This window comes from Brassica rapa, chromosome A05, assembly GCF_000309985.2.
Source record: "Brassica rapa cultivar Chiifu-401-42 chromosome A05, CAAS_Brap_v3.01, whole genome shotgun sequence".
NCBI lineage: Eukaryota > Viridiplantae > Streptophyta > Magnoliopsida > Brassicales > Brassicaceae > Brassica > Brassica rapa.
The window spans coordinates 10,308,858-10,334,553 of NC_024799.2; the positions used below are offsets into that span (position 1 = coordinate 10,308,858).

A 25,696-nucleotide genomic window follows, 5' to 3' on the forward strand; every position below is an offset into this window, starting at 1 on the left:
GTTATATTCCTTCCATTTCAAAATGATACTCCCTCACTTTTTAATAAATGACATTTTTATTTGCTTTTTTTTATTTATTTCAAATTTTACAATATTTTCAGTTTTCAATATAAAATTTTTATTAGTTTTTGATATTAAATATTTTTTATTATCGAATTATAGTCAGATATATAATGATGTTCTCCTATAGAATATGTATGTAATCAAATCTTCCTATACATTAAAAGAGAAGTCACTTTAGTGATTTCTGCTGACATGGCATTAGTATAGAGCTTCTCAGAAAAATTGTTATAATTCTATTGGTCGATTTTTTTGAATTTTATTTTTCATTTATTTTAATCAATCACTTATGTAGACAAGCCCAAAACTATTGTCGATTTCGTTAAGCCCATATATAGCTAGGAGATAATAATTATCGATTTTGTTTAGCTTTGGGCAAAATTTAGAACTAATACAAATATTAAAAACTTTCCTTATTATACAAACAGTAAACTTGCGCATGTTGATATCATATTAATTACATTTGCTTAGAAAATATTTTAATGGTTTTTAATTAGTAGGGGTGAGCGTTCGGATTCGGGTCGGGTATTTTGAATTTTCGAGTATTTCGGTATAGAGGTGTAGAACCCGTTCGGGTATTTCTGTACTTCGGATCGGGTTCGGGTATTTTTAGTTCGGATTCGGTTATTTCAGATCGGGTTCGGATATTTAGATTTTGAAAAAAAAAATTAAAATTTTCATTTCTCAAGTTTTTTATATTTAAAAATATATAACTTTCAGTTAACTAATTTTTATTTTTAATAGATTGAATGGTTAATAGATTTGGACATAAAAATTTAAAACTAAAAATGCATTAATTTAGTTATTTAAAAAAAAATTGGATGTAACTTTTTGTTAATTTTTTAAATAAAAAACTTGACATACATTTTCGGATCGGGTTCGGGTGCCACTTCGGATATCGGGTAAAGTGTCCATCCCTACTAATTAGGTTGTTTGTTTTTAATAACTTACCTTTCTAATATGGATTACTTGCGTAAGTTGAAATCATTAAATATGCAAATAACTTATTGACAAAATTTGTTTTTAATAACTTACCTTTCTAATATGGATTACTTGCGCAAGTTGAAATCATTAAATATGCAAATCACTTATTCACAATATGGATTACTTGCGCAAGTTGAAATCATTAAATATTATCGATTTAGTTTACCCTTGTTCAAGATTTAGAATTAAGACAAATATTAAAAACTTTCCTTATTATTCAAACGGTAAACTTGCGCATGTTGATATCATATTTATTACATTGCTTACAAAATATTTTAATGTTTCTAATTAGGTTGTTTGTTTTTAATAACTTACCTTTCTAATATGGATTACTTGCGCAAGTTAAAATCATATCATATGCAAATCATTTTTTGACAATACACATTTAATATCTTTCTTTAAACGATTTCATTATTTATTGTGCAAAATATTGTGCGTCATTAATATGAGAAATAAATCAACTGTATATATATATATAGGAGACACCCAAGGTCTTAAAATACAAACATTCTCTTTTCATTCTTTAAAGTATTATTCACAAATCTTCCTCTCATACTATTAAGGTATTACGACGATGCTGCTTGTGTGCTAAGAAAAATGTGTTTAGATCTACTCTTCCACTCACTTTGCCTTGGAAGTTCAATAAACATGTACAGCCTAATAAAGGACTAACCCGCAAAGGCAATGAGAACTCATAAGAGCTATGTTGTGTCATTGCTGTTATTCGACAATATGTTTTCTTAGCATATAAATCACTTTTATCTCCTCTATACTTCTTTCTGTTAAAATTTTGTTATTACATGACAGTGGCGATCGAACTCCAAAACAGAAGGTGAAACTAAATGTTACAGAGGAGAAACTGTTAAACCTGATGCTGAAGTACAATGGTGGAAAGCCAAGAGCTGAGGTGCGAGATGCTCCAGCTTTTCTGTCATCCATCTTTTATCAGAGCCTTGATTCATTTTATTTTCTTTTTTTCTTTTTGTAGACAAAACTAAAAAGTGCAGTCCAGTTGCAAGACCTATTAGATGCAACAAGAATGTTAGTCTCCCGTACAGGGTAGAACCATGAACTCAACTATTTGTGTCTTGTCTCCAAAAAGCATGTCTGATCTATCATTTCCATGTGTTGAATACTGGTAACGACAATATGGTCTTCCTTTTTTTATATGTAGACCAGGTCGTGAGAGTGATAGTGATCCAGAAGACCTTGAACATGCTGAGAAGCTTCGCCAAGTTAAAGCAGTTATTGAAGAGGTTCTTTAGTACTTTCTCTTTTTTGTTGAATATAGTCCGGGGAAAGTATTACATAGTATCATTTAGGAATACTATCTTATATCATTTTTTTTGTTGAATATACTATATCTTATAAGTAAGCTAGCATTATGCATTTTTTATTTAATTCATGAGGTCATTTTCAAAGCAGTCAAAAAACCTAAAAAATTAATAATCGAACCAGCCACCTTTTTTTATTAGACCGGATATTAGTTTCACCAATAATCGTGGTCAACTTACCAACATGGTGCATATATGTCAAATTGACAAATCTACGTTTAAGTAACCCAACCTGTAAGGGATTTAGATTTTTTTTGTGAATCTCGTGGACTGATCTATCGCAGATTGGGGTTCATAGGTGAAGTTTCAAAAAATTGTTATAATTTGATTGGTCGATTTTTTTTAATTTTTATTTATTTAATTTAGATCTAAAAATTTTAGATAAGTCTAAAATCATTTAACATCACTTGTCATATAATCTAACGAATATTACAAATAATAATTTATGGAAACTAATTTTCGAAATTATAGAAAGATTAATAATGTTTTGTTTATTACTTTTAATATCTATAAACTATAAAATACAATGAACGAAATTTTATATAAGATAATTATAATTGTTTTATACTCTACTTGATGACTTGTGTTCGAATATAATTATATAATAACTATTTTAAATATTACAAAATCCAAAAATGTTTATTAATATTATTTTTAAATTATTTATCATTGTTTAAAGAATAAATTTATCATAATTTTAAAATAGTTTATAAAATGCTTACAAAATGCAAGGCAAAGTTGCACTTTCAAGAGTTAAGTCGAGATCTGGATTAAAAATCCTAATAACTGGTAAAGAAGGGAAGCCGCAGACAAAAATATTGAATGTTGTCTACAAACAAGTTTTTCAGAATATTCCGTAGTCACAGTACGTAATTTTAATCTACATTTTTTTTTCAAATACAAATTTTAAAATAAATAAACTGTTGCCATTATTTATTTTTTATATTTGCTAGATGGGTTGTGATGAGTTAGAAAACCGATGACGGTATGTCAATTTAATATTATTTCATGTTCAATAAAATTTAGAAATTTATAAATCTATCAAATAATGTTAACCCGTCAAATTACTTACAAAATTTATTTAGTTTTTTGCAAGTTTCTAATTGAATTTGCTTTCTTTATCGAGAAATGTACTTCATAATTTATATTATTTATGGATAATATTTTGATTTTTTTATATTTTGTTTTATTATGTCTACATAAATGTTTGTTTATTATTTATGGAAAAATAATATTATTCACCTAAAATAAAGAATTACGAAACATATACAATACAATTCTAATTAATGATAATATAAAATCAGTTACTTCTAAAACTATTACTATTTATTCTATTTTTTGAATGAAAATATCTTCGTAAACACACAAAATATTTTGTGACGTTGCAATTATACATACACACAATATCTGCCTCTTCATACTGATGTTCATGTGTTCCCTCTCGTGAGGTACGGACCGAGAGAGAACACAGGGTGCGGGCCGGTCATGTTCTTATGCCCGCACAGGGTGCGGGCCGGTCACCTAGTGATTTCTTAAATTTGTGTGTACAACACTAAAGCATCAAGTAATAAAAATGGAAAGAGTACAGTATATGTGTCTGAATTTTCACATGAATTAAAATATATTAAAATTTGATTATAAATATATTGTTTATTGGGATTAAATATTTTCACAACTTTTTCATGTCAAAATTTAAACAATAAAATTAATTTATTCATAGTTTATAGTTTATTGTTATTATCTAATTTAAAATACATTAAAAATGTATAAAATCTATTTATTAAAAATATTTTTTTCTAAAACATTTGTGAAGATCAAAGCCTCTACAAATAGCCTTTGAATACTCAGATCTTCTTCTCAAACTCTTTCTTGAATCAACTCGACACAATCTAAGGAAGCACACGATATGTTCAATTTGGTGTTCACCGCACCACTCTCCGTTAACTTGGAAAAGCCACTATATTTCATCGGAAGCAATAACTTCTATAGATGAATTCACAATCCGAGCCACCGTCGTTACGACCTGACCTCGTGCTCTCTCTTGTTGATTACGACAAACTGATCTAACAAAACTAATCAGCGCAATATATATATCAACGTTATCCTAAAGTTAGTCGACTCTTATAAATCAAGTTGGTTAACTCATTACACGCACATGTATTAACTAATAGAGAGATCCAGTCCAATTAATTCAATTACAGACTTAACCAGAGTAAACTAAGTCCTAAATCCTAATCTATTCTTAATCGATCGAACCTAAACCGGTCTAAAGGCTTGTCTAAAACCTTTAGCATTAATGGGCTGGGCCTTATAAAGGCCGCTTGAAAACACAATATAGGCTTATAAGAATAAACAACCTTCTCTCTTATTTGTCGTCTGGATTAGGGTTAAGGATATTAGGCGAAAGGTATCTTCTCCTCATCTTCTACACACAAACCCCTCGATCATGGATATGTTGAAGAAGCGACGTCTCGACGAGAACGGCATCGGGCTCCTCAACGACGGACACGTCACCACAATCTCGACTCGATTAACCCCACACGACGCTCGGAAGATCATCGACCGATTCTCCAACGATCAGCTTCTCGACATCTTACAAGAGGCCGTCGCTCGGCACCCCGACGTTCTCGAGCTCGTTAGATCAACCGCCGACTCCGACATCTCTCAGAGGAAGCTCTTCATCCGCGGCCTCGCGGCGGAGACCACGACGGAAGGCCTCCGATCGCTTTTCTCCACGTACGGAGATCTCGAGGAAGCGATCGTGATTCTCGACAAGGTTACGGCGAAATCGAAAGGGTACGGGTTCGTGACGTTCAAGCACGTGGACGGAGCTCTCCTCGCTTTGAAGGATCCGTCCAAGAAGATCGACGGGCGCGTGACGGTCACGCAGCTCGCGGCGGCGGGGAATCAAGGGACGACGGCACATGTTTCGGATATATCGACGAGGAAGATATATGTGGCGAATGTGCCGTTTGAAATGCCTGCGGATAGGTTGTTGAATCAGTTTCTTGCTTATGGAGATATCGAAGAAGGGCCTTTGGGTTTTGATAAAGTTACTGGGAAGTCACGGGGTTTTGCTTTGTTTGTGTATAAGACTTCTGAAGGTGCTCAGGCTGCGCTTGCTGATCCTACAAAGGTTGTTGATGGGAAGCATCTGCAGTGTAAGTTGGCTATAGATGGGAAGAAAGGAAAGCCGCCTGGGCAAGACGGTGGTGCTGGGCCTGGAGGACATGGTCAAGGTGATGGAATGGGGATGGTGCCTCCTCCTGGGCCTTATGCTGGTGCTCACGGTGGACCTGGTGGGATGGGTCCTTACGGTGGTTACTCGGGAGGACCACCGCCGCATCATATGAATTCCACACCATCTTCTATGGGTGGTGCTGCTGCTCCTGCTGGAGGAGGTGGTTATGGAGGTGCGTATGCTGGTCATTATGGTGGATACGTTGGTGCAGGATCTGGGGGTTATGGATCAATGAGTGGTGCCGGTGGGGGTTATGGTGGGCCTGGTGGTGGAAGTGGTCCGTATAGAATGCCGCCGAGTTCGATGTCTGGTGGTGGTTATCCAGAGAGTGGGCATTATGGGCATTCGTCAGCTTCAGCATATCCTGGACAGCATCCGCCTGTTGGTTCCTCCACAGTGCCGAGAATTCCTCTTGGAGGAATGTACCCCAACGGTCCACCAAATTACTGAATGGTGAGATGGTTTTTCTTGAAATTGAGTTATTCTTTATGCTTGACCTCTTTCTTGCTAGTTGTTGAGCTTTTTGTGCATGAGGCTTGATCTTGCTGGTTGTAGAGCTTTTTGTGCATGATCATGGTCTTGCATTTTTACGTATTCTTCACTGTATTTTTTTTTACTGCTGCTGTACTTAGGTTTGTTTGCTATGTGTCCACTTGGGGCTATTTGCTTCAGTGATATTTTCTACTTGATGTAATGCCTTAGTAATCTTTTGGTTAATTGTTTGTTGGGTAAACCTAAAACTATAATTATTTTAGGCGTTAGTATTATTTTCAATCATAAATCTGTTACTCTGTCTGCAACCATCATTATCATCATTTGCTTCTTTCTGCAACAAAGTGTTGTTTCTCATATTTGCTCTATACGCTGATTGTAAAGTCTTCTTTTCTGCTTGAAGTATTAATCTTCCGTTTGAAGTGACTTGTTTGTTAATGCTAATGACCATATTGAGTTGTGAATGAATGATTCAGGTTTGTGACAGGGAGAAGATGCATTTTGTGCTTAGTGGTGATTACGTGATTGCAGCTTCTTTAAAAATCTCTGGATTGATGAATGTATTGCTGCTTTGACATCTGTCTGTCTCTCTCTGCACTTGAACTGAATGTGCCTTGGCCTCTGAATGCCTAGTTACTCTATGAATGATTAGACTAGCCTGTATTTTTCTCTCTTTTCATAGACATAGTTGGCAGATGAATTGTTTTGTTTGTCAGATTAGTGAGTTTTCAATAACATTTACTGTATTCTTCTCTACTCTATTTCCTGGTTATTGTTCCTTTTCAATCTTCTGAATGTAGACACAACGCTCTACTTGTTTGTGATCTTTGAGGATATCTCTTTGGGGGTTCACATCCACCCACAGAATCCTTTACTTGTCTGATTTTTTGAGGATATCTCTTTGGGGGTTTACATCTACCTACAGAATCGTTTACTTGACATAAATAAAGTGGCACTAGATGGTTTTCTCTGTGAATCATTTCTCACTGGTTGATTCATAGGTTAAAAAGTGCTGAACATGTCTTTTGCTTTAGAAGCTTGATATGTTTGTATTTTGCCTTTCCTCTTTCCCATGAATAGTTGTGAAGAAGCTCTTTTGTCTATTGATGTCAAAACCAGACATGATAGAACTTGTTGAAGAATGTTTCTTGTTATTATTATATGTTGTTATTGTTTGACAAGAAATCTGTTTCAGATTATAACAAATCTATATTATGATTCTGTGTGATATGTATACCAAATGAAGAGATTTACTTTCAATGGTCGTCTGAGGTTTTATGTCAGAAACTTGTCCTTTAACGGCTTTGTTTGGGTGGAATATTCTCTGAAGACAAATACTTGGATCTGATCTCTCTTCATGTCCCCAAACAGACTAGTCTGTGTCATTGTTAGGAATCATGTGTCCACACTAACTTGTGACCACGTCTTCTTGATTTACTCGGCTTTTGTTGTTTTTTTCCTTTTTATTTGGCGATTTTCTGGTGCGACCGAGTTGTGGCAAAGAGATATCATTTCGTTGTAACATGTAATTGAATATTGTGTTGTTACACTTTGTACTTTGCTAGTGTTTAATCACCTGGTTTGGGGTTGATTTAATTTTTTGATTATGCTTGATTGTTTTTAGGAATTTTGGAAATATAGTTTTTTTTTTTTGTAAAAGGCTCTACCAATATCATTAAAACAATAAAATTTCATCAATCTTTCAACTGAAAGGATTTTCCAAAACAATCCAAATCATTTAGGGGTATTTAGAGGGTGTGTATTCAAAGGTGATTTGATTTTTAATAAACTTTTACATGATTTCAATTAGTTGTAGAGATTTAGGTGATTTATGTTTTAATCTCCACCTAAACATTTTAAAATCATTTGAAAACTTTGAAATTTCACAACTTAAAAGTATTTTCAATTAACAGTGGATTTTAAAGTACTCTACCGAATGTTAAGTTTAATAATAGTGGATTTTAAATGAGTTTTTAAAATTCATATTTGAATAATACAAATCAGCCATTTTAATACAAATTTCTAAAACTCTCAGCTAACACAAGATTTTATTTTCAATAAATAAAACAGATTGTACACTCTGAAACTTGAATAGAGATTATTACTTGAATAGTGTATAGCATCTTTACTTCTGATTAATCCGATAGAATCATGTTTCCAACAAAGTTCAAAATAAAATATCCAGCTTTTATTCCTCTAAAACTAAATTAAACTTAAAAAAGCTTCAATATTACAAACAAGTATCCCAGTTTTAAATTTTACGCAAAATTAACCCAAAATAATTCAAAACATCTAAAAACCCCAAAAGACCTGGAAGCATTAAAAGCAGAGTGTCATTACATTACATATGTGATCATCATCGAGTGTCTCGCCAGAGTTTCACCACATATCCTCTAGATCTTCTTTCTCTCATCTCAAAATGTTCAGATCCATGCTTGTCCGATCCTCCTCGTCGGCGAAGCAGTCGCTTATCCGCCGTAACTTGTCTTCCGGATCGGTCCCGGAGCGTAAAGTCGCCATCTTGGGAGCCGCCGGTGGAATCGGTCAGCCTCTGGCTCTCCTCATGAAACTCAACCCCCTCGTCTCTAGCCTCTCACTCTACGATATCGCAAACACACCTGGAGTTGCCGCTGATGTTGGTCACATCAACACCAGATCTGAGGTATATATATATATATTCTACCATCTCAATTACTAGATTTGGAGTCTCTGATATTCATCGTAGCTTATGAGATTCAATAAAGTCGTTGAAATGAATTCTTGATTAATTTGTATGGTTTATATAGGTAGTTGGATACATGGGAGATGATAACTTGGCGAAAGCTCTTGAAGGAGCTGACCTCGTTATCATCCCTGCTGGTGTTCCCAGGAAGCCTGGTATGACCCGTGATGATCTTTTCAACATCAATGCTGGCATTGTCAAGAACCTTTGCTCTGCCATCGCCAAGTACTGCCCTCATGTAAGCCTCTTTGCAATAAATGTTTGTTGATTTTTAGGTGTAAAAGATGTCTCCTTTTGTGGTTTTCTTGACCAGTGGGATTTATTATTTTGTTTTGAAACAGGCACTTGTTAATATGATCAGCAACCCAGTGAACTCTACTGTTCCAATTGCAGCAGAGATCTTCAAGAAGGCTGGTATGTACGATGAAAAGAAGCTGTTTGGTGTTACCACTCTTGACGTTGTTAGGGCCAAGACTTTCTATGCTGGAAAAGCTAATGTCCCTGTTGCAGGTTTGTCTTCTTTTTTTTCCCCCTCTTTTGTAATCATATGGGTTCAAGGATGTTTTCTTTACAAAGCCTGCCTGAGTCTTTGAATGCTTCTTGTCTCTGCAGAAGTGAACGTTCCTGTGATTGGTGGTCATGCTGGGGTTACTATTCTCCCACTCTTCTCCCAGGTTACCTCTCAATTCCTCTCTATATGGTTGAATGTCTTATTTGTTACTTGTTCTTCAAGTCACTCTGTTTGTAAACAATGTAGGCCACTCCTCAAGCCAACTTGTCAGGTGATGTACTCACAGCCCTCACCAAGCGTACTCAAGATGGAGGTACAGAAGTTGTGGAGGCTAAAGCAGGAAAAGGTTCAGCTACATTGTCTATGGCGTAAGTGTTATGCCACACTGGCCTTTTCATAATTGTTCTCACTTTTTTTATCCTCAACTTGTGTAATGTGATCGTTGTTACAGCTATGCTGGAGCACTCTTTGCTGATGCATGCTTGAAGGGACTCAACGGAGTTCCCGATGTTGTAGAATGCTCATACGTGCAATCCACAATCACTGAGCTTCCTTTCTTTGCCTCAAAGGTAATCCTCTAAACTTAGAGCATCAATCAAACACACAATGTGCTCGTGACTGAGTTGATGAATGTGATGGTTTGGTTGTGTGATTCAGGTGAGGTTGGGGAAGAACGGTGTGGAGGAGGTTCTTGATTTGGGGCCACTCTCAGACTTTGAGAAGGAAGGGTTGGAAGCACTGAAGCCAGAACTCAAGTCTTCTATCGAGAAGGGAGTTAAGTTTGCCAACCAATGATTAAACCGATTCGACTCGGTTTATTCTCCAATTTTCCGGTTATAATTGCCTTCCCTCCCTTTATTGGGTTGCATCAATAAATATATGTGTTAGGCTCTTTGGTTCATTACCAATGAACATGTCAGTTTATGTTACGATTATTTCTTCCTTTTGGAACAATGATACTTTTTTTTTCATAAACAGATCACAAGTGTGGTTAATTCTTCTTAATGCTGCATATGTGTTACTTTCTTTCTGGTTTTGCAGTACTATATTTGTTTGAATTATGGTTTCATACAAAAGTAATTGGTAAAAAAAAAATCACTTGTTCAACGTTTCCTTAGTTCAATCATGTCTTTCTTTTTATTGATCAATTGATTCATTCAAAATCAAGAAGCAAGATCAGTTTTCACATTCATCTGTGGAAATCACACACTGGTCTGGAATTAAGACAAAACAGTCCATATGGAAAGGGAAAATCGCATTTTAAACCATGAAGGTGTAAAAAGATAGCACTTTAAATCTTGGTGCTCAAAAACTCACACTTCAAACCCTCAAACCAATTATATTAGCACATTAAACTTTGAAACTAACTTACTTCTTTGTTGGCAAAGAAGTAAGTTAGTTTCAAAGTTTAATGTGCTAATATAATTGGTTTGAGGGTTTGAAGTGTGAGTTTTTGAGCACCAAGATTTAAAGTGCTATCTTTTTACACCTTCATGGTTTAAAATGCGATTTTCCCCATATGGAAATGATATTCTGAGATCTAGCTCTTAAACTTTAGCACTACACATACTTTGATGCTATCTTAACTAAAGCATTAAACATACCCAACTAACACTTGACGTCTTAATTCAAGAGAGAAAACTCATTCAAACAATACAAGATATCACAGCAGAGAGGAAGGAATAACAAATCCACTAAAGGATAACACAAGAATCCATAGTAGATCCAGCTAGAATAGGATGAGAAAGCTTAATACGAACCCTTCAAAACTGAACTGTATCAAAATCGCTCTGGGGCATGTCCCGCTAAATGGTGATTAATTATCTAATTGACACGATTATAACTGTCACGATTATAACTGTCACTTTCCCTCTATGTATCTGAAACAACAACACAAGTGTTATTATGTGTAATAATAATAGAATGGAGTCTCTGATGTAAGAAAACATGTCTTCTAATATATGTACTCTGAGAACCTCGCTTCATGACAATGGGACTCAAGTTCTCAAGGACAGCAGAGCGTAGCCAGGCTAAATACTACAACTTGTTCAGCAAAAAGATACAAAATCAGCACAAACATACATAATAACAATCTCGAGTTACAGAGACAATCCTCAGACCAAAGTCCGTTGCTCTAAATCATTTTAATGACATTGAATCAGCAAAAGCAGGAACCACTACTAAAGGTTACAAAAACTTTCAAAAATGAAAATAACATTCAAAGTAAAGATGAAGAGATAATCCTCAAAGCAAAGTCCAATCCAATGAATCATCTTAGTAGCTAAAAGAAATGCCTAAAGTAAACCTAAAATCTCTGCTTCGTCCTAGTAAAACTGACCTAAGAACACTCAGAAGGACTGTTCGATCCTCCCTGGTAAGAGCTTCGAAGCAAACATTTATAGTCAGAGCTTTAATCGGTTACCTTTGGAGAGAGTAGGAGAAGTGGTGGAAACAACATAAATGCTTGGATTAATGTAGAACATCGACGAAAACTGAAGCTGTTACACATGCGTTGATCGGAGGAACTGTGATCCGAAGAGACAATGCTATTTTATTCAGTAGATACGATGTCTTCGATAATGGCTTGTATTCTAAAAACAATTGGGCCTCCATTGAAATGAGTAGGAAAGTCCTATAAACAAATTTCCGAAAGAGAATTTTTAGATCGTTAAAATAGAATGACACATGGTAAAATTTTCCCTATGCTCTGATGTCAATTAAATTGTTGAATTCAACACCACCTCCTAAGTCACCGACTAGCTCTATATTATTAACCTTTTAATTTGAATTGACGAAATTGTACCATTCGCTCCTTTCTTTAATTATGATAAATTTTTATTACAATAAAATAGACTTTTGTCTATTCCTATTACGCCATATCAGAGCATAGGGAAAATAATAGATTTGAATTATTTTAAAGGATTTGAGATTTTAATGCATTTCTCTAATTCTTTTGTTTTAGATTTTAAAGGAATACAATTAAATTTGATAGAAATCAATTCTGTTAAATTTCATGAGTTTTTGAATCTTTGTATGAAAAAGCACAAAGACAAAAACCCAAAATTTGAAAAGTAGAATAAAAAAATCATAATAAAGATGTAGAATAAAGCCATAACACAAATAATAAAACCAAAAATCATTTTGGTACTAGATAGGTAGAGAAAGTCATTTTAAAAAGTAGAATAAAAAATCTACTAACAAAAAAGTAATAAAAAGCCAATTATTTGTATATCATTTTTTTTTGTCGACATGTATATCATTATTTAAAGATGTAAAGATAAGACTATAACAGAATATAAAAAAGTTTGTTCCCCTATTGTAATATGGATTACAACAAACAATATACGTTTGTCATTTTGTCAAAAAGATAATATATTTTTTCAATTGATAATGAACATTACATTTCTAAGTCCATTGTCTCAATAACTTTGACGTACATATATAATAAATAAATGATATAAAGAATTATCTTCAAATCCTAACTTAAATCTTAGAATTGGTTCATTACATAATATAATAAGTTTTCCATTAAATTTTTTCAAATAGAATAATCATGAAATCCACCAAAAATTGAATGACAAAAATATTTAATAGAATTAGTGAATTGGATAACACTATATTTAAAGTATTTTAGTATAATAATTTCAAATTCATAATCCAATAACACAAAAATTTAAAAGAATCGATGATATACATATATAACTGAATAACATAAGAATTTCATGTACACTTCAATTATTTCAAATTCAGTTGAACTTCTAAATTGAATACCCATTTAATCTCAGAAAAAAAATCTCATATTACTCATCTTCACCTTCTCCAATCTGAACATTCACGATTCACCATGGAGATAAAAGACAAGACTCACTCACCACAATCTCAATCCTTATTACCATCTCTCTCGTATCCTCCTCCACCCAGTACTCATTACTCAAGAAAAGCTTATGACATGATGATTTCCATGAAATACAAAAGAAGAGGACTGAGAGCTTCAGCGCAAGGTATACACGTACCAATTCAACCAAAACCAATAGATTTTAAGCGCAGTGGTTTAGGCTTTATGGGTGTAGACTTCATGCCTTCTCCAGACAAGTCTCCTCCTACTCAACATGAGCTTAAGGTAAAACATTCCCTTTGCTCATTTCTTATTTCATTAAGCAGTTACAAATTTGAAAAAAAAAAACAATTTCTTAAAAGTTCTTTTACTAGTGGCTATTTAAAGTAAACATGTAATGAAAAAGTGAACAAGGATATTGATGTCTAGTGTAGAATAATATGTTTTCTTTTTTAAACACTTACTTTAAGAAGAGTGTAAGAGATCCACCAAACTTGAGTGTGTGATATAATAGTCTTTAATAAGTAAAAATAGAAAGGGACATGAGATTACTAGTACATGAAGACACCAATGTTGGTCGAAATGAAAAAAATTGGAAAGGAATAGCAACTCTCTTTCTTTCCAGATCAACAGTGCATTGTTAACACATAGTTAAACTAGCATGATTAATGTTATTTTGGTGAAAACGTGTTAAATTTTTCGCTATTGATACTTTGAAAATATTGTTGTTAATATGTAAATGTCATGGAGAAGCTCAACACTTCACTAACATGTGATATGATAAATATGAGATGAAAGTAGTGGACATAAGAAACTCAAATTGCAGCAGTAGTAAATAAATAAAAACGATAGGAAGCCTGAACCTAATATGCTAATGTTGAATAAGACATGAATCCAAAATGGGAAAAAGTTGAGAAGTTTATAAGGAAATTGAATTTGCTCCCGGCGGGGCTCGAACCCGCGACCTTCGGCTCATAAGACCAACGCTCTAACCAACTGAGCTACGGGAGCTTGTTGATTATAATATTATGATTTAATATAAAATGAAACAGAATCCAAATGATATTAACAGCAAGAACCAATCATCAGTTGTTTCAATAAACGTCTGCCCCTGAATGAGATTACATGTGGTTTAAACTCTTTTTTTGGGCAGTAGTGTTGAAGCAATAGTAGAATACTAGGATAAGACCCGCGCCTTGCACGGGACTAAGTTATTATTTTTATTATATTTTGGAGAATGAAACAATAGTTTGGCTTCATTGGATTACGGGTGTTCAATCCGGATATCGGGTTGGTTTCGGTTCGGTTTTTTTCGGTATTTGGTTAGTAAAATATAATTACCATTCTAAATCCATATTTACTTTGACTTTAATATTTCACATACTTTTGAAAGATTTCAACTGGACGACTAAATTGATCAGTCAATCTTGTTGCTTTAAATCATTAGTGTTTATATATATATATATTATTTAGTTTGAATATTTATTAAATAAAAATTCATATGCGTTATATTTTATGATCATTTGTAACTTATTATTAAAAAAAAATAATCTATTGATCTCAAAATTTTCAGAGTGGGAATATTCAAATTTTTATAATATAAAATTAAAAAAAAAGAACTAAGATACCAAAATATAACATATAAGAAAAAATATAAATGTTTTTATTATATATTTAATGTGATTTTTAATATCTTTCAATAATATAAAATTAAAAAAAAAGAACTAAGATACCAAAATTGTTATCAAATATTTATTATTCATAATAATTAATTTTCATATATACGTTAATCATATTAGGTAATTTCGTAGCTTCTAATTAAGGAAAGTGCAAAAAACATTTTGGTAGATTATTTATCAATTCGATAGTTAGTTTAATAAAAAATATAATGTAAGTCAAGATGGACCAACCTATTTTTCTAAGAATAGTATATTTATATAGTCATTTATTAAATGAGAATTTATAATCATACAATTCTATGATCATTCATATCATTTTATAACTAAATATTTAAATCATCGATAACAAAATTTTCAATGTGAAATCTTTAATAAGTTTATAATTTATAAATGTTTTTGAAAATTCATTGAAAGTTTTAATATTAAAATATTTATGTAATCTTATGGTATATAGTATAATCTATATATATATATGTTTTATTATTAAATGATATTTTTTACTCATATGGTTTTAAAATAATGTGTATCTTCTTATAATATTAAATAAAAGTTCATATTAATACAATTTTATGATCATTTGTAACTTATTATGACAAAAAAAATAATCTATTGATAACAAAATTTTCAGAGTGAGGATCTTCAAATTTCTAATAATTTATAGATGTTTTGAAAAATTCAAAATATAACATATAAGAAAAATTATAAATGTTTTTATTATAGATTTAATGTGATTCTTAAATATATTTTAATAATATAAAATTAAAAAAAAGAACTAAGATACAAAAATTGTTATCAAATATTTATTATTCATTATAATTAATTTTCACATATACGTTAATCATATTAGGTAATTTCGTAGTTTTTATTCAAGGAAAGTGCAAAATATTTTTTGGTACGTTATTTATCAATTCTATAGTTAGTTTAATAAAAAGTGTAATATAAGTTAAGATGGACCAACCTATTTTTCTAGGAATAGTATATTTTGTATAGTTATTTTTTTTTTTGAATTATACAGAGGTATCCTGGCCCCACAAAAGTGATACAGACTAGTCACGTGTTGCCACGTGTCGGTCCTCTGTCCCTGGCGATGCCGAAATGTTAATTCTCCAGTGGCCGGGATTCGAACCCAGGTGGCGGTACTCACAGCTGTAAGTCCTTTACCACTAGAGCTAGAAGCCCCGGTTTTTTGTATAGTTATTTATTAAATAAGAATTTATAATCATACGGTTCTATGATCGTTCATATCGTTTTATAACAAAATATTTAAATCATCGATAACAAAATTTTCAATCTGAAATCTTTAATAAGTTTATAATTTATAAATGTTCTTGAAAATTCATTGAAAGTTTTAATATTAAAATATTTATGTAATCTTATGGTATATAGTGTTTAATATATATATATATATATATATTATTATTAAATGATATTTTTTACTCATATGGTTTTAAAATCATGTGTATCTTCTTATAATAAAAATGTTAAACCATTGATCATTAATTTTTAACATAATAATTTTAATGGTTTTAGTCATTTATTGTCGTTTTTAAAAATTCAAAATATAACATATACGAAAAATCTAAATTTTATTTTTATAGCTAATTTGATTGTTTAATTTATTTTAATAATATAAAATTAAACAAAAAAATGATGGAGGAGATATACATTGTTATCAAATCTTTATTATTAAAATCATTAATTGTCATATATATATTAGTCATTTATGGTAATTCCGTAGGTTTTATTTAAGGAAAGAAAATATCATATCATATCATTATATCATATAGTTTGACCAACTTATATATCTAACAACATATAAAAATCGAATGTGAGCCTACTTATTTTTCAATTGAATGTAATTGACTACCTAATTGAGTGCCACCTATACATTAGGGTCTCTTTTAATTAATATAAAATTAAGGTTACATCTTTTCAAATGTTCCTCAATTAATATATAAGGGATTAACATCCATGAGTAATATAACTTAAAAGAACAGTAAAAAGGGAAAGGAGAAGAATACATACTCAAGAAACAAGAAAAGATCATAAGATTAGCTTTAATAACAGTGTTGCAAACACATAAATCTCAGAAATGTAACTTGAGTTTTTTACACTCTCTGATCCATAACATAAACAAGAAGAGAAAAAAAAAAAAAGAAACACTCAATAGAACAAATCTTTGAAGGAGAGGGAATCTCTCTATGACCAGCCAAACCAGTAGTCAAGAATGTAGACCAGACCCAAAGAGAATGGGTAAAGCAAGTATGCTATGAAACATGTCCAAAGAGGATACGTTGTGCGGAAGCTAGCGAAACATCCCATCACCAGACAAACAATGAGAATCACCAACACCTCTGATGAAAAGTTCCATGTCAGTCCTCGAACGTAGACGATTGCTAGGAACACCGAGAGACACAGAATGTTGTTCATTGTCACTCCACCACATAGCTACACAGAGAAAAATGGTTTTATTAATGAGTATAATGAGACAAGAAAGATGATTCCTTCATGGAAAATAAACAGACCTCGGAGAAAGTTAAGGAGGCGGTTCTGATCTTTTTGCGAGAGGCGAAGATGATGGCAGAGACGGCTTCACTCGAGTTGGTGGCTAGAGGCAGGGCGATGAAGGAAATGAAGAAAGATGGGATCCCTGTGGCTGCTGAGAAGTTGTTAACTGTGTCCACCAAAGGATCAGCAAATGCAGCTGCAATGGCTGCTCCCAATAGTAGCAGTAAAGCTGCTTTGATGGTGATCCATTTCGGGTCTGCAACCTCACCAGACTCCTCATCATTCTCACCATTTTCATTGTCTCCCAACAAAGCATGCTCTCTCTTTGTTTGCACATGGAAATGGTCAAGGAACTTCATTGTTCTAGGACCAGCGTCAGGACCAGAATGACCAGAAGCTCCCATTGCTTGAATAAGCCAATGCTTGATCCCACGGACAAACTCTTCTTGATCAACTTCCTCATCAAGAGTCTTGTCGAAATCTTGGAGAACTCTTCCCACAGCATCATCCTTGTCAAAATCTATGTCCTCAAAGCTGATACCAATGATAAGCGCCTTGAGTTCAGTGGCTGATAAGCGTCCGTCCTTGTTTGCATCAATTGTATCAAACAACCTAATAAACAGATTAAAAACTTTAAAGCACATGGTGAAACCGAGCAAAGTGGTGAAATAAAATTTGACTTACTTTCGAATGACATGTTCATCAGGCTGGCCTTCATCATCAAGAAGTCTTCCCAAAGCATGTTGTTTCAAATGCCTTAGGATTCCTGATATAACATGCTTGTGCTTCGCAAAAGCAAGCCTTCTCCTTTGGATCCATGGTTGGAACACCTATTACATAGAAGAACAATCTCATAAGCAAGATGGAGAAAGCAAAAAACAAAGAGACACCAGTCTAGTGGCTGGCTATGTACCTGATATACACAGTAGGAGATCAACATTAGAACAGAGAGGATTAGAGCAACCAACACGGCCAAGTGTCTTCCAGATGTGGAGTTCAACACTTGTGGAAGCTGGACAATAACGAACGGAATAACAGATATAGCCATTATTCTTGCGGCATAGCTGGTCCAGACATCAACAGTTACACCAGAATCTATACACACAGAAAACAAAAAAAACAACAGTTATTAGCATTTCACCTTTTTGTATGTCACAAGAGACATAGAGGTTGCTTTCTTGTTATTACCTTTAAGATGGAAGCCTTTGGTGTCTTGGTTGTTAAGAGCAATGTTATCACGAAGGTCACACTTGCCAACAACAGTGCAAGTTCCCCAGATTACAGTGAGAAGCATAACGGTGGAGCCAGCTAGCAAACCCATTCCCACTGAGACTTGGCTTTGTGCAGTTGCTGCATCTCCAGATAGTCCAGACACTGCAAAATAATACCCCCAACACATAAGAAAAAAAATACAATTCAAGAGAGACCCCATCATGAAAAAAAAAAGAAACTTCACAAAAAAAAACAAAGATTCCATTGACACACAAAAAAAAAAAATTGGCTAAAAAACAGAAGACATGAGATCATCAGTTACCATCAACGTATCATCATCATCATCATCATAACTAACTATATGATTCACAGAACCTAACAAAGATTCACTTTTTTTTATCTCTCAAACCTCAAACAGTACCAATAAAGAATAAACCTTTCAACCTTACCCATAATAAGCATAGCGTCCGGAAGAGCTCCGAGCATGGGAAGAAACAAACCACCGACGATTCCAGGTCCCAAGATCTCGAGCAAAAGCTCACTTCCGGCGGAGAGATACGTCGCTGCCGTGAACATGAGAAACCCATAGACCAGAATCAAGAACACGTTCCCAAGCGCCGTCTTAGTGCACGGCATGAATCCATACGTCTGTTCACAAGCCTCCTCTTTCTCCTCGGCCGGGGGAGCAGAGACCACGGTTTTGATAACCGATCCGGAGTCGAGACTTCCACCGGATATTCCATCGGAGATGAGATCGGCCGAAGATGGATGAACAGCGACGTACCGAGCGTAAGCCGATGAGGTGAAGAGGACGAGGAAGAGGAGAGAGAAGAGAGATCTGAGTCTCATGATGATGTGTTTGAAAAGAAGATCAAAGGATGACGTTCATGTGAGGATGAGTGTGTAATGTGTGTATATATATATATAATCGGAGCTTTTATTACAGAAGATATGGTTGTGTCTTATGTGTGTATAAATCGTGTGGGGGCAGTAAGGAAGGAAGATGAAGAGAGCAGAGTCATTTTACCATTTCAACCTTTCATTTTCGCTTTATTTACCGTATTGGTTTACTTCTTCTGTGTACATATATTTTAATTAAAAAAAGAACAAACATTCTAGTTGCTGTAATTTATTTAATAAAAATTGTTATAATACTTATCCACCTCAACAAGAAAGAGATAAGAAAGAATTTATTGACAAAATAAAAGTCTCGGTGTACTACTACTACTACTTCCCCTACCTTAATGGCCTTCCTCAAATTCAACATTGAATTATTCAGCATTTGTTCTTTTTCCCACTATTTCGATATTGTAATATTCTATAAAAGGTTAAGCTAATAATATACTATATGACCTCGAAATATGATAAACATATATATGGTTGCCATCAATTTGGTCGTATTTTTCATGAATATTAAAGTATCTACATGAATTTAAAAATCATGAATCATAGAATATGCCTGTTCTAATTTTAGAATATATTAATAAGAAAGTTAAAGAATAAAATTGGTTTAAACGTTAATCCAACAACTTAATGTAGGTTATGGGCTGGTATAAGAAAAAAGTAGGTAAGAAGGGCAATTCGGGAACTGTGCTTTTTAGCTCAGAACCGGTCGTTAGTCGTTATTACCGGATTTAGTTACCGGCGACACGTGTATATTAAGCCCAATCAGGCCATCACAAGCGCCTAATACATAAGTCAACACTTGCCGATACCATACTAAAAAAAAACGCTGACCAAAATCGTACTTAAAAAGGTAAATGTGTTTATGAGGTGATGTAAAAAAAATGTGTATGTTCAGTTCAGGTTTCAGACTGAAATTCATTTGGTTCGGTTTAGGTTCTTAGAAATGAGACAAAATGAAGAGACCGATTTGGTTCGGTTCAGGATTTTAAAAGGAGATAAACCGAATCGAAACCAAATAAAATTTGGGTTAGTTCTTCACAATTTCGGTTTCAGGGTTTGTCGGTTAAAAGGTTAGGCTCACATTATTTCGGTTAAAATGCTTATGATTTAGTTGGGCTAAAGATACTTGGGCCTCGCTAAGAAACCCATTTAAATGGCCCAATTGAGTATCTTATTTAAGCCTAGGGTTTATCATCTGCAGATTCTATATATATATATACACACTTGCCGCGGGAATCGCTTCTCGCCGGAGAGTTTCGTATCGCCAGAACCATCCCGTCGCTTGATTCTCGATTCGGCGGAGAGAAACCCTAATTTCCCTTTTACTGTTGAACTGAATCGAAGATAAGGCAATGGTGAAAAGCGAAGTGAAGACCGAGAAGCTTGATGACGACATCACAATCAAAGACAATAAGCACCGTCGCCGCGTGGTTAGCTCCGCCGAGGCCATAGATAGAAAGTTCAAGAGAACCGTCCTCTGCGTGGCGAAACCATCTTACCTTCTGAGTCTGCTTGAGCGAAGTAGTACCCGATGCAACTACCTCAAACGGTTGCCGAAGATCCTTAGTGAGCTGCTTCGCCAGAGAAAGTGGAGAGAAGCTAGCGGTGTACTTAGCGTCTTGATGCAAGGGACTATGAGAGATGGTTCTCCTTCCATGAACCGCCTCAAATACGAGGTTCTCTCTTTTTCTTTTTCTTTTTTTAATCTCCAAAAATGATGAAACTAGTTCTTTGCTTTGTTCCTTGTTGCTGTCTGTTTCTTACATGTTCCTTTCTCTGTGTTTTTGTTTTCTGTTTTTTTCTCTAAAAATGATACAACTAGTGCTTTGCTTGTTTGGTGTTGTTGCTCTTTGTTTCTTACATGTCCTGTTTCTTTTGTTGTCGCTCCAAAAATGATGAAACTAGTACTTTGCTTTGTTTGTTGTTGTTGCTGTCTGTTCATTACATGTTCCTGTTTACGGATTTGTTTTTTGATGGAACTTATGATTTGGTTTGTTGTTTCTCTGTCTGTTTCTTACATGTTCCTTTTGGTCTGGTTTGTGTTGTTTTTTTTTTGTTTCTTGCAGGCTCAAATACAGATTGTGAGTCACTTGCAACCTGACAAGAACAATGTTGAGGAGATTGAAAGAATATATGATACTTGGATCGGGAAGATTGGTAAACAGCATAAAGAGGTCCCTCTTTTTAGATTTATTTAGCTTGATTGTGCATGAGAAGCACTTGTTTGTTATCTTTTGACTGAGTATTGTTCCAAGGCTGACTTTGAGTTTAACTGGTTGTTCGAACAGGAGAGGCTCTTGGTTTGGTTCGAACAAATTTGTCATTTACTCGAGCATGGCATGGAGAAGGAGGCCGAGTATGCCGCAATAGGGTATAGTTTAACGATATCTTATTGAACTAGCTTTTGATTGAATTAGTTTTGATGGCTGATCTTCTTCTTGTTTTGGCAGCATGATGCGCAGCCGTGATTTGGGAAACCTTCCACGGACCAATCTATATATAGGAATCACATGCTACAGACTGTGGTGTCGTAAATACTCGGAGGAGCTGGAGCCTAAAGACGCAGACTGCAGTGACAGCATATCTAACATGTCTCAGTCAGGATCTGGTGTTATGGCCGAGTGTTCACCCAGGAACGAGTCTGTTTACTCTGTGGAGTCTTCGGGTTCTGTTAGAAACGTGTCAGAGGCTTCTGTCGGGAATTGCGAAGTAAATTCTGATGCCTCGACGCGTGACTCAGGGTCAGTGGTGGAGGTGAAGGTAAAACTGGAGAATGTTAAAGTGGAGGAGAGTTGTCAGCATTTTACTGAACCACCACGAATCTATGCCTCGTCTGAAGAAAACGAAGAGCCTTTGAGAGATGGAGTTTCATTTGATCCCGCTCTTGTTCAAATTCTTGGTTAGTAGAATTTTCTTTAGCTGCATAAACCCACAACCAGTTCTGTTGATTTCATGGCTTCTTGTTGTTTTGTTAGGGGAGATGGATCCATGGTTGCTTCCTTTGAAACCACCAGAAGATCCTGATTGCCATGGAAAGATAGTCAGTGATTCTTTTTATAAGGACGCTGTGTCATATCTGCGGCTTACTATGCAGTCCCCTCGTTATGTATCTTTGGCTGCATTACATCCTCTTGTACAGGTAAAAATTGCTGACTCATAATCTCATAATGTTCCTTCCTTTAATATGTTTTCTTTTTGATTTTCCTTGTAGCTTCTCTTAATTGGAGGCCGTGTAGATGAAGCTATGAAATTGGTTGAGGAGATGTGTAACAAAGTACATGACATCAAACCTTTCAGGTAAAAAAATGATCTCTTTCTCTCTCAGTCCCTATTAGTTTAGTATCTTTGCTTGAGACATTCAAGCTTTGTTTTGCTTAATTGTAGGATTAGAGCTGCTATGAAGGAGAAGTTTCATAATAACAGCGACGAGCTCGCAAAATGCTACGAAGATGTCTTAAAGATTGATCCTAGTTGTGTAACCACCTTAAAGAAGCTTATTGAAATGTCAAAAGAAGGTACTTAAACTTAGCATCAAGCCATCAAACATTTTTTTTTATTCTGTCTCTAATATCGTTTGTTTTTCAAACTTGCAGACGGGTATAGTAGAGAGTCGCTAATAGAAATGATAGCATTGCATGTAGAAGCTTCTTTCCCTGAGCCCCAAATTTGGAAAGAGTTTGCAGAGATGTTGATTCTCTTCTTTGAGAATGTTGATGAAGATCGAATGTCTGTATGCCTCAACAGAGATGGAGAAGAAGGGTGTCAACAAACATACTCTGTTCGATACAACCGGACACCTAGAATGTTCACCGGTACTTCATGGACGCGTAGAGCTAAGTGGTGGCTAAATCGCCATTTCTCCCCGGAGATACTCGAGACAGAAATGAAAAAGCTCGAGGCAGAACAGATAAATGGTACATCTTTATATGCAACCCTGTTTCCAGATTCAGTCTTCGTGTTTTCTTTTTCAATTATCTAATTGTAAGTAAATTCTGATGTTGATAGGAGATTTGGAGATGTTGAGATTGATGAGTTTCAAAGCGGCATGTGCAAGTCGTCTCTACGGACCAGAGTTTGGTTATGTTACAACAGTTTATGGTCTGCTGGAGAGCTGTAGAAACAACATACAAAACATGTGTGTGCTTGAGAATAATAGTAACAACATAGGTATGTTGGAGAATGGTAGAAACAGTTTAGAATTATTCAACTTTGTGCGAAGACACAGACAGAATTGGAACAGGATATACAACTTACAATAGTTTACACACGGTACATTCTTGGTTTACTAAATATTTACTGTATTTTTTTTGTTGTAAGATTCACTTTGATGTAAGAATACGGACCTACTAAAATGTTTACACAGATTTTAAATTTGAATTTTCTTTTCTTCACAATGTTTGATAGGTCTCTGGCTATTCGGATTATATATAGTTTCAAAAGATTTCGATACTATGTTTATATTTTTCTAAATTTTTTAATATCAGATGACTGTTTTATTATTCATGTCAGATGTTATTCAAACTAGATGTGCTTTGATATGTCAGATAGGAATTAAAAAACCGGTAAACTACATAATCTTAAGAAAAGTTCTTGCACTCTTAGCTGATGAATTTGTTGAAATATTTTAAGCTGTAGAAAATAGTCAATCTTGAAGTTTTGGAATTTTTATCTTTAGAATTGTTAACTCTTAGCTTTGTAGAGATATCTATCCATGCTGTTGGTTTTTCAATCAGCGAAATCAAGTTTTTAAAGTCTGACGAATATTTAACATGCTTTCTATCTTCCAAATAAGTCCTTGCAATTTCATATGTAGAGATAACACTCTCTCTTGGTTGGTTCTTAATGGCTAAAGTTATGTATTTCCTGTGAATCTTTCTTGTTCCAACCACATTAAAATGTAAGTCATGTATTCCATGCTCAGTAAACCAAACAAATGTTTTCCAAGCATATAGTTTGTGTAAACGATGGAGTCGGTGGTGGCTCTCCTTCCTCCACAGGCGTTTCATTTGCAAGTTTGACATTCACTCTCCGCATGTTTAATAGTTTTCAAAGGATTCTTGTCAATTCCTCTAAATAACTTATAATTTTAAACTTTCTAAATAATACCAAATTATCAAAAAATAAGGATCTCTGTCCAGCTCCACGTCTCCAATGTCACTCTTCTGCTAAAAGGTAATTGAGATTGGTGTAAACACTTGATATCATGAAAATAGAATGGCTAGAAAGAGTTGTTGATGATGCCCATTTTGTAAAACTGGGGGACATCCAAAAGAAACATGATTCACAAATTCATCAAATGCCCCACATTTAGGGTCTATGATTATCACATCACATATGATGACATGCTAGATTCTGTGTAGCCATTAAATGATTTGTCACCATTTGCCATATATGATGATGCATTTTAAGAAGAACATTTATCTTCGACGAAAAGGCTTGTAGCTGAAAGTTACTGTTTTCTGAATACATAATGTATGCTTAATTGTTCAGAACATTCTTTGCTACCTAATATTCATACGTAACAGTGTATTGTCCATTCTTCATATAGCTCCAACAATAAGAATCTCACTGTCTTGTTGACTTATGAAAAAACTCTGAATAAAAAAAAATATCCTTTGATACCTCTAGGGTCTCCAACAACTCCTCATTCCAACGTCTATTATCACCATGAATAAAGTCACCCACTGTCATCTTCGGGTGAACTACAAACATATGGTATCCATGGATTCTCCCAAACTCTAACTTCAAAACCTGAATGCTCTTTTTGGCTGCTTCTCAATGCCACCAATGGTTTTACTTATCCATATATAGGATGGATTCTCTGAATGATATACTCACACAGGCGAAATAAATCTGAAATACTTACCTACTTACCGCACACTTTAGCAAGAAGAGAATATGGGAACTGAACTAACTTCCACAAGTGCTTTCCTAACAACATAAGATTAAAATCATGTATCATCCAAAAACCAAGACCACCTTTTTTTTTTTTTTTTTGGTAGGAAACTGGGAGCAAGCTCCCAATATTTATTCAAACTTAAACTTCAGTCTACACATGAGTTAGTCGTGGCCGGGGAGGTCCAACAACATCCTCTTGCAATACATCAGCAACCTCAATAGGTGCATTATCTAATCTATGAAAACCAAACGGAAAAGAAAATGCAAGGTTAGCTAACCCATCAGCTAAGCGGTTTGCTTTCCTATACACATGA

The 25,696-nt window shown here is 34.4% G+C and overlaps 4 protein-coding genes and 1 non-coding gene across 8 annotated transcripts; 3 read left to right on the top strand and 2 right to left on the bottom strand.

The window, feature by feature from the left end:
* Positions 1-4,727: 4,727 nt before the first annotated feature.
* On the top strand, positions 4,728-7,723 carry LOC103868443 (UBP1-associated protein 2C). 2 transcript variants are annotated; one of them, XM_009146535.3, is made up of 2 exons: positions 4,728-6,072; positions 7,358-7,723. In XM_009146535.3, the coding sequence occupies exon 1, from the start codon at positions 4,825-4,827 to the stop codon at positions 6,067-6,069; it is 1,245 nt and encodes a 414-aa protein (XP_009144783.1). In that variant the 5' UTR covers positions 4,728-4,824; the 3' UTR covers positions 6,070-6,072; positions 7,358-7,723. The 2 variants fall into 2 exon arrangements, with proteins under 2 accessions (XP_009144783.1, XP_009144782.1); XM_009146534.3 differs by having other exon boundaries at positions 6,588-7,707.
* Positions 7,724-8,437: 714 nt separating this feature from the next.
* LOC103868444 (malate dehydrogenase 1, mitochondrial) lies at positions 8,438-10,402 on the top strand. 2 transcript variants are annotated; one of them, XM_033290990.1, is made up of 7 exons: positions 8,438-8,773; positions 8,898-9,071; positions 9,175-9,343; positions 9,446-9,480; positions 9,591-9,712; positions 9,796-9,913; positions 10,002-10,402. In XM_033290990.1, the coding sequence occupies exons 1-7, from the start codon at positions 8,531-8,533 to the stop codon at positions 10,137-10,139; spliced, it is 999 nt and encodes a 332-aa protein (XP_033146881.1). In that variant the 5' UTR covers positions 8,438-8,530; the 3' UTR covers positions 10,140-10,402. The 2 variants fall into 2 exon arrangements, with proteins under 2 accessions (XP_033146881.1, XP_033146880.1); XM_033290989.1 differs by having other exon boundaries at positions 8,439-8,773; positions 9,446-9,507.
* Positions 10,403-14,116: 3,714 nt separating this feature from the next.
* TRNAI-UAU lies at positions 14,117-14,190 on the bottom strand. The gene has a single exon. It is a non-coding gene; the product is annotated as a tRNA-Ile (tRNA).
* A 2,690-nt stretch (positions 14,191-16,880) lies between these two features.
* LOC103868446 (sodium/calcium exchanger NCL) lies at positions 16,881-19,427 on the bottom strand. The gene is made up of 6 exons (XM_009146537.3): positions 19,028-19,427; positions 18,555-18,740; positions 18,280-18,461; positions 18,051-18,196; positions 17,384-17,978; positions 16,881-17,306 (listed from the first exon to the last, which is right to left on the bottom strand). Exons 1-6 carry the CDS (start codon positions 19,425-19,427, stop codon positions 17,058-17,060), a joined length of 1,758 nt encoding a protein of 585 aa, XP_009144785.1. The 3' UTR covers positions 16,881-17,057.
* LOC103868447 lies at positions 19,427-23,878 on the top strand. 2 transcript variants are annotated; one of them, XM_009146538.3, is made up of 9 exons: positions 19,427-21,160; positions 21,551-21,658; positions 21,773-21,855; positions 21,935-22,383; positions 22,460-22,623; positions 22,696-22,781; positions 22,869-22,999; positions 23,078-23,398; positions 23,490-23,875. In XM_009146538.3, the coding sequence occupies exons 1-9, from the start codon at positions 20,837-20,839 to the stop codon at positions 23,741-23,743; spliced, it is 1,920 nt and encodes a 639-aa protein (XP_009144786.2). In that variant the 5' UTR covers positions 19,427-20,836; the 3' UTR covers positions 23,744-23,875. The 2 variants fall into 2 exon arrangements, with proteins under 2 accessions (XP_009144786.2, XP_009144787.1); XM_009146539.3 differs by having other exon boundaries at positions 20,919-21,160; positions 21,551-21,641; positions 23,490-23,878.
* The last annotated feature ends 1,818 nt before the right edge of the window (positions 23,879-25,696 follow it).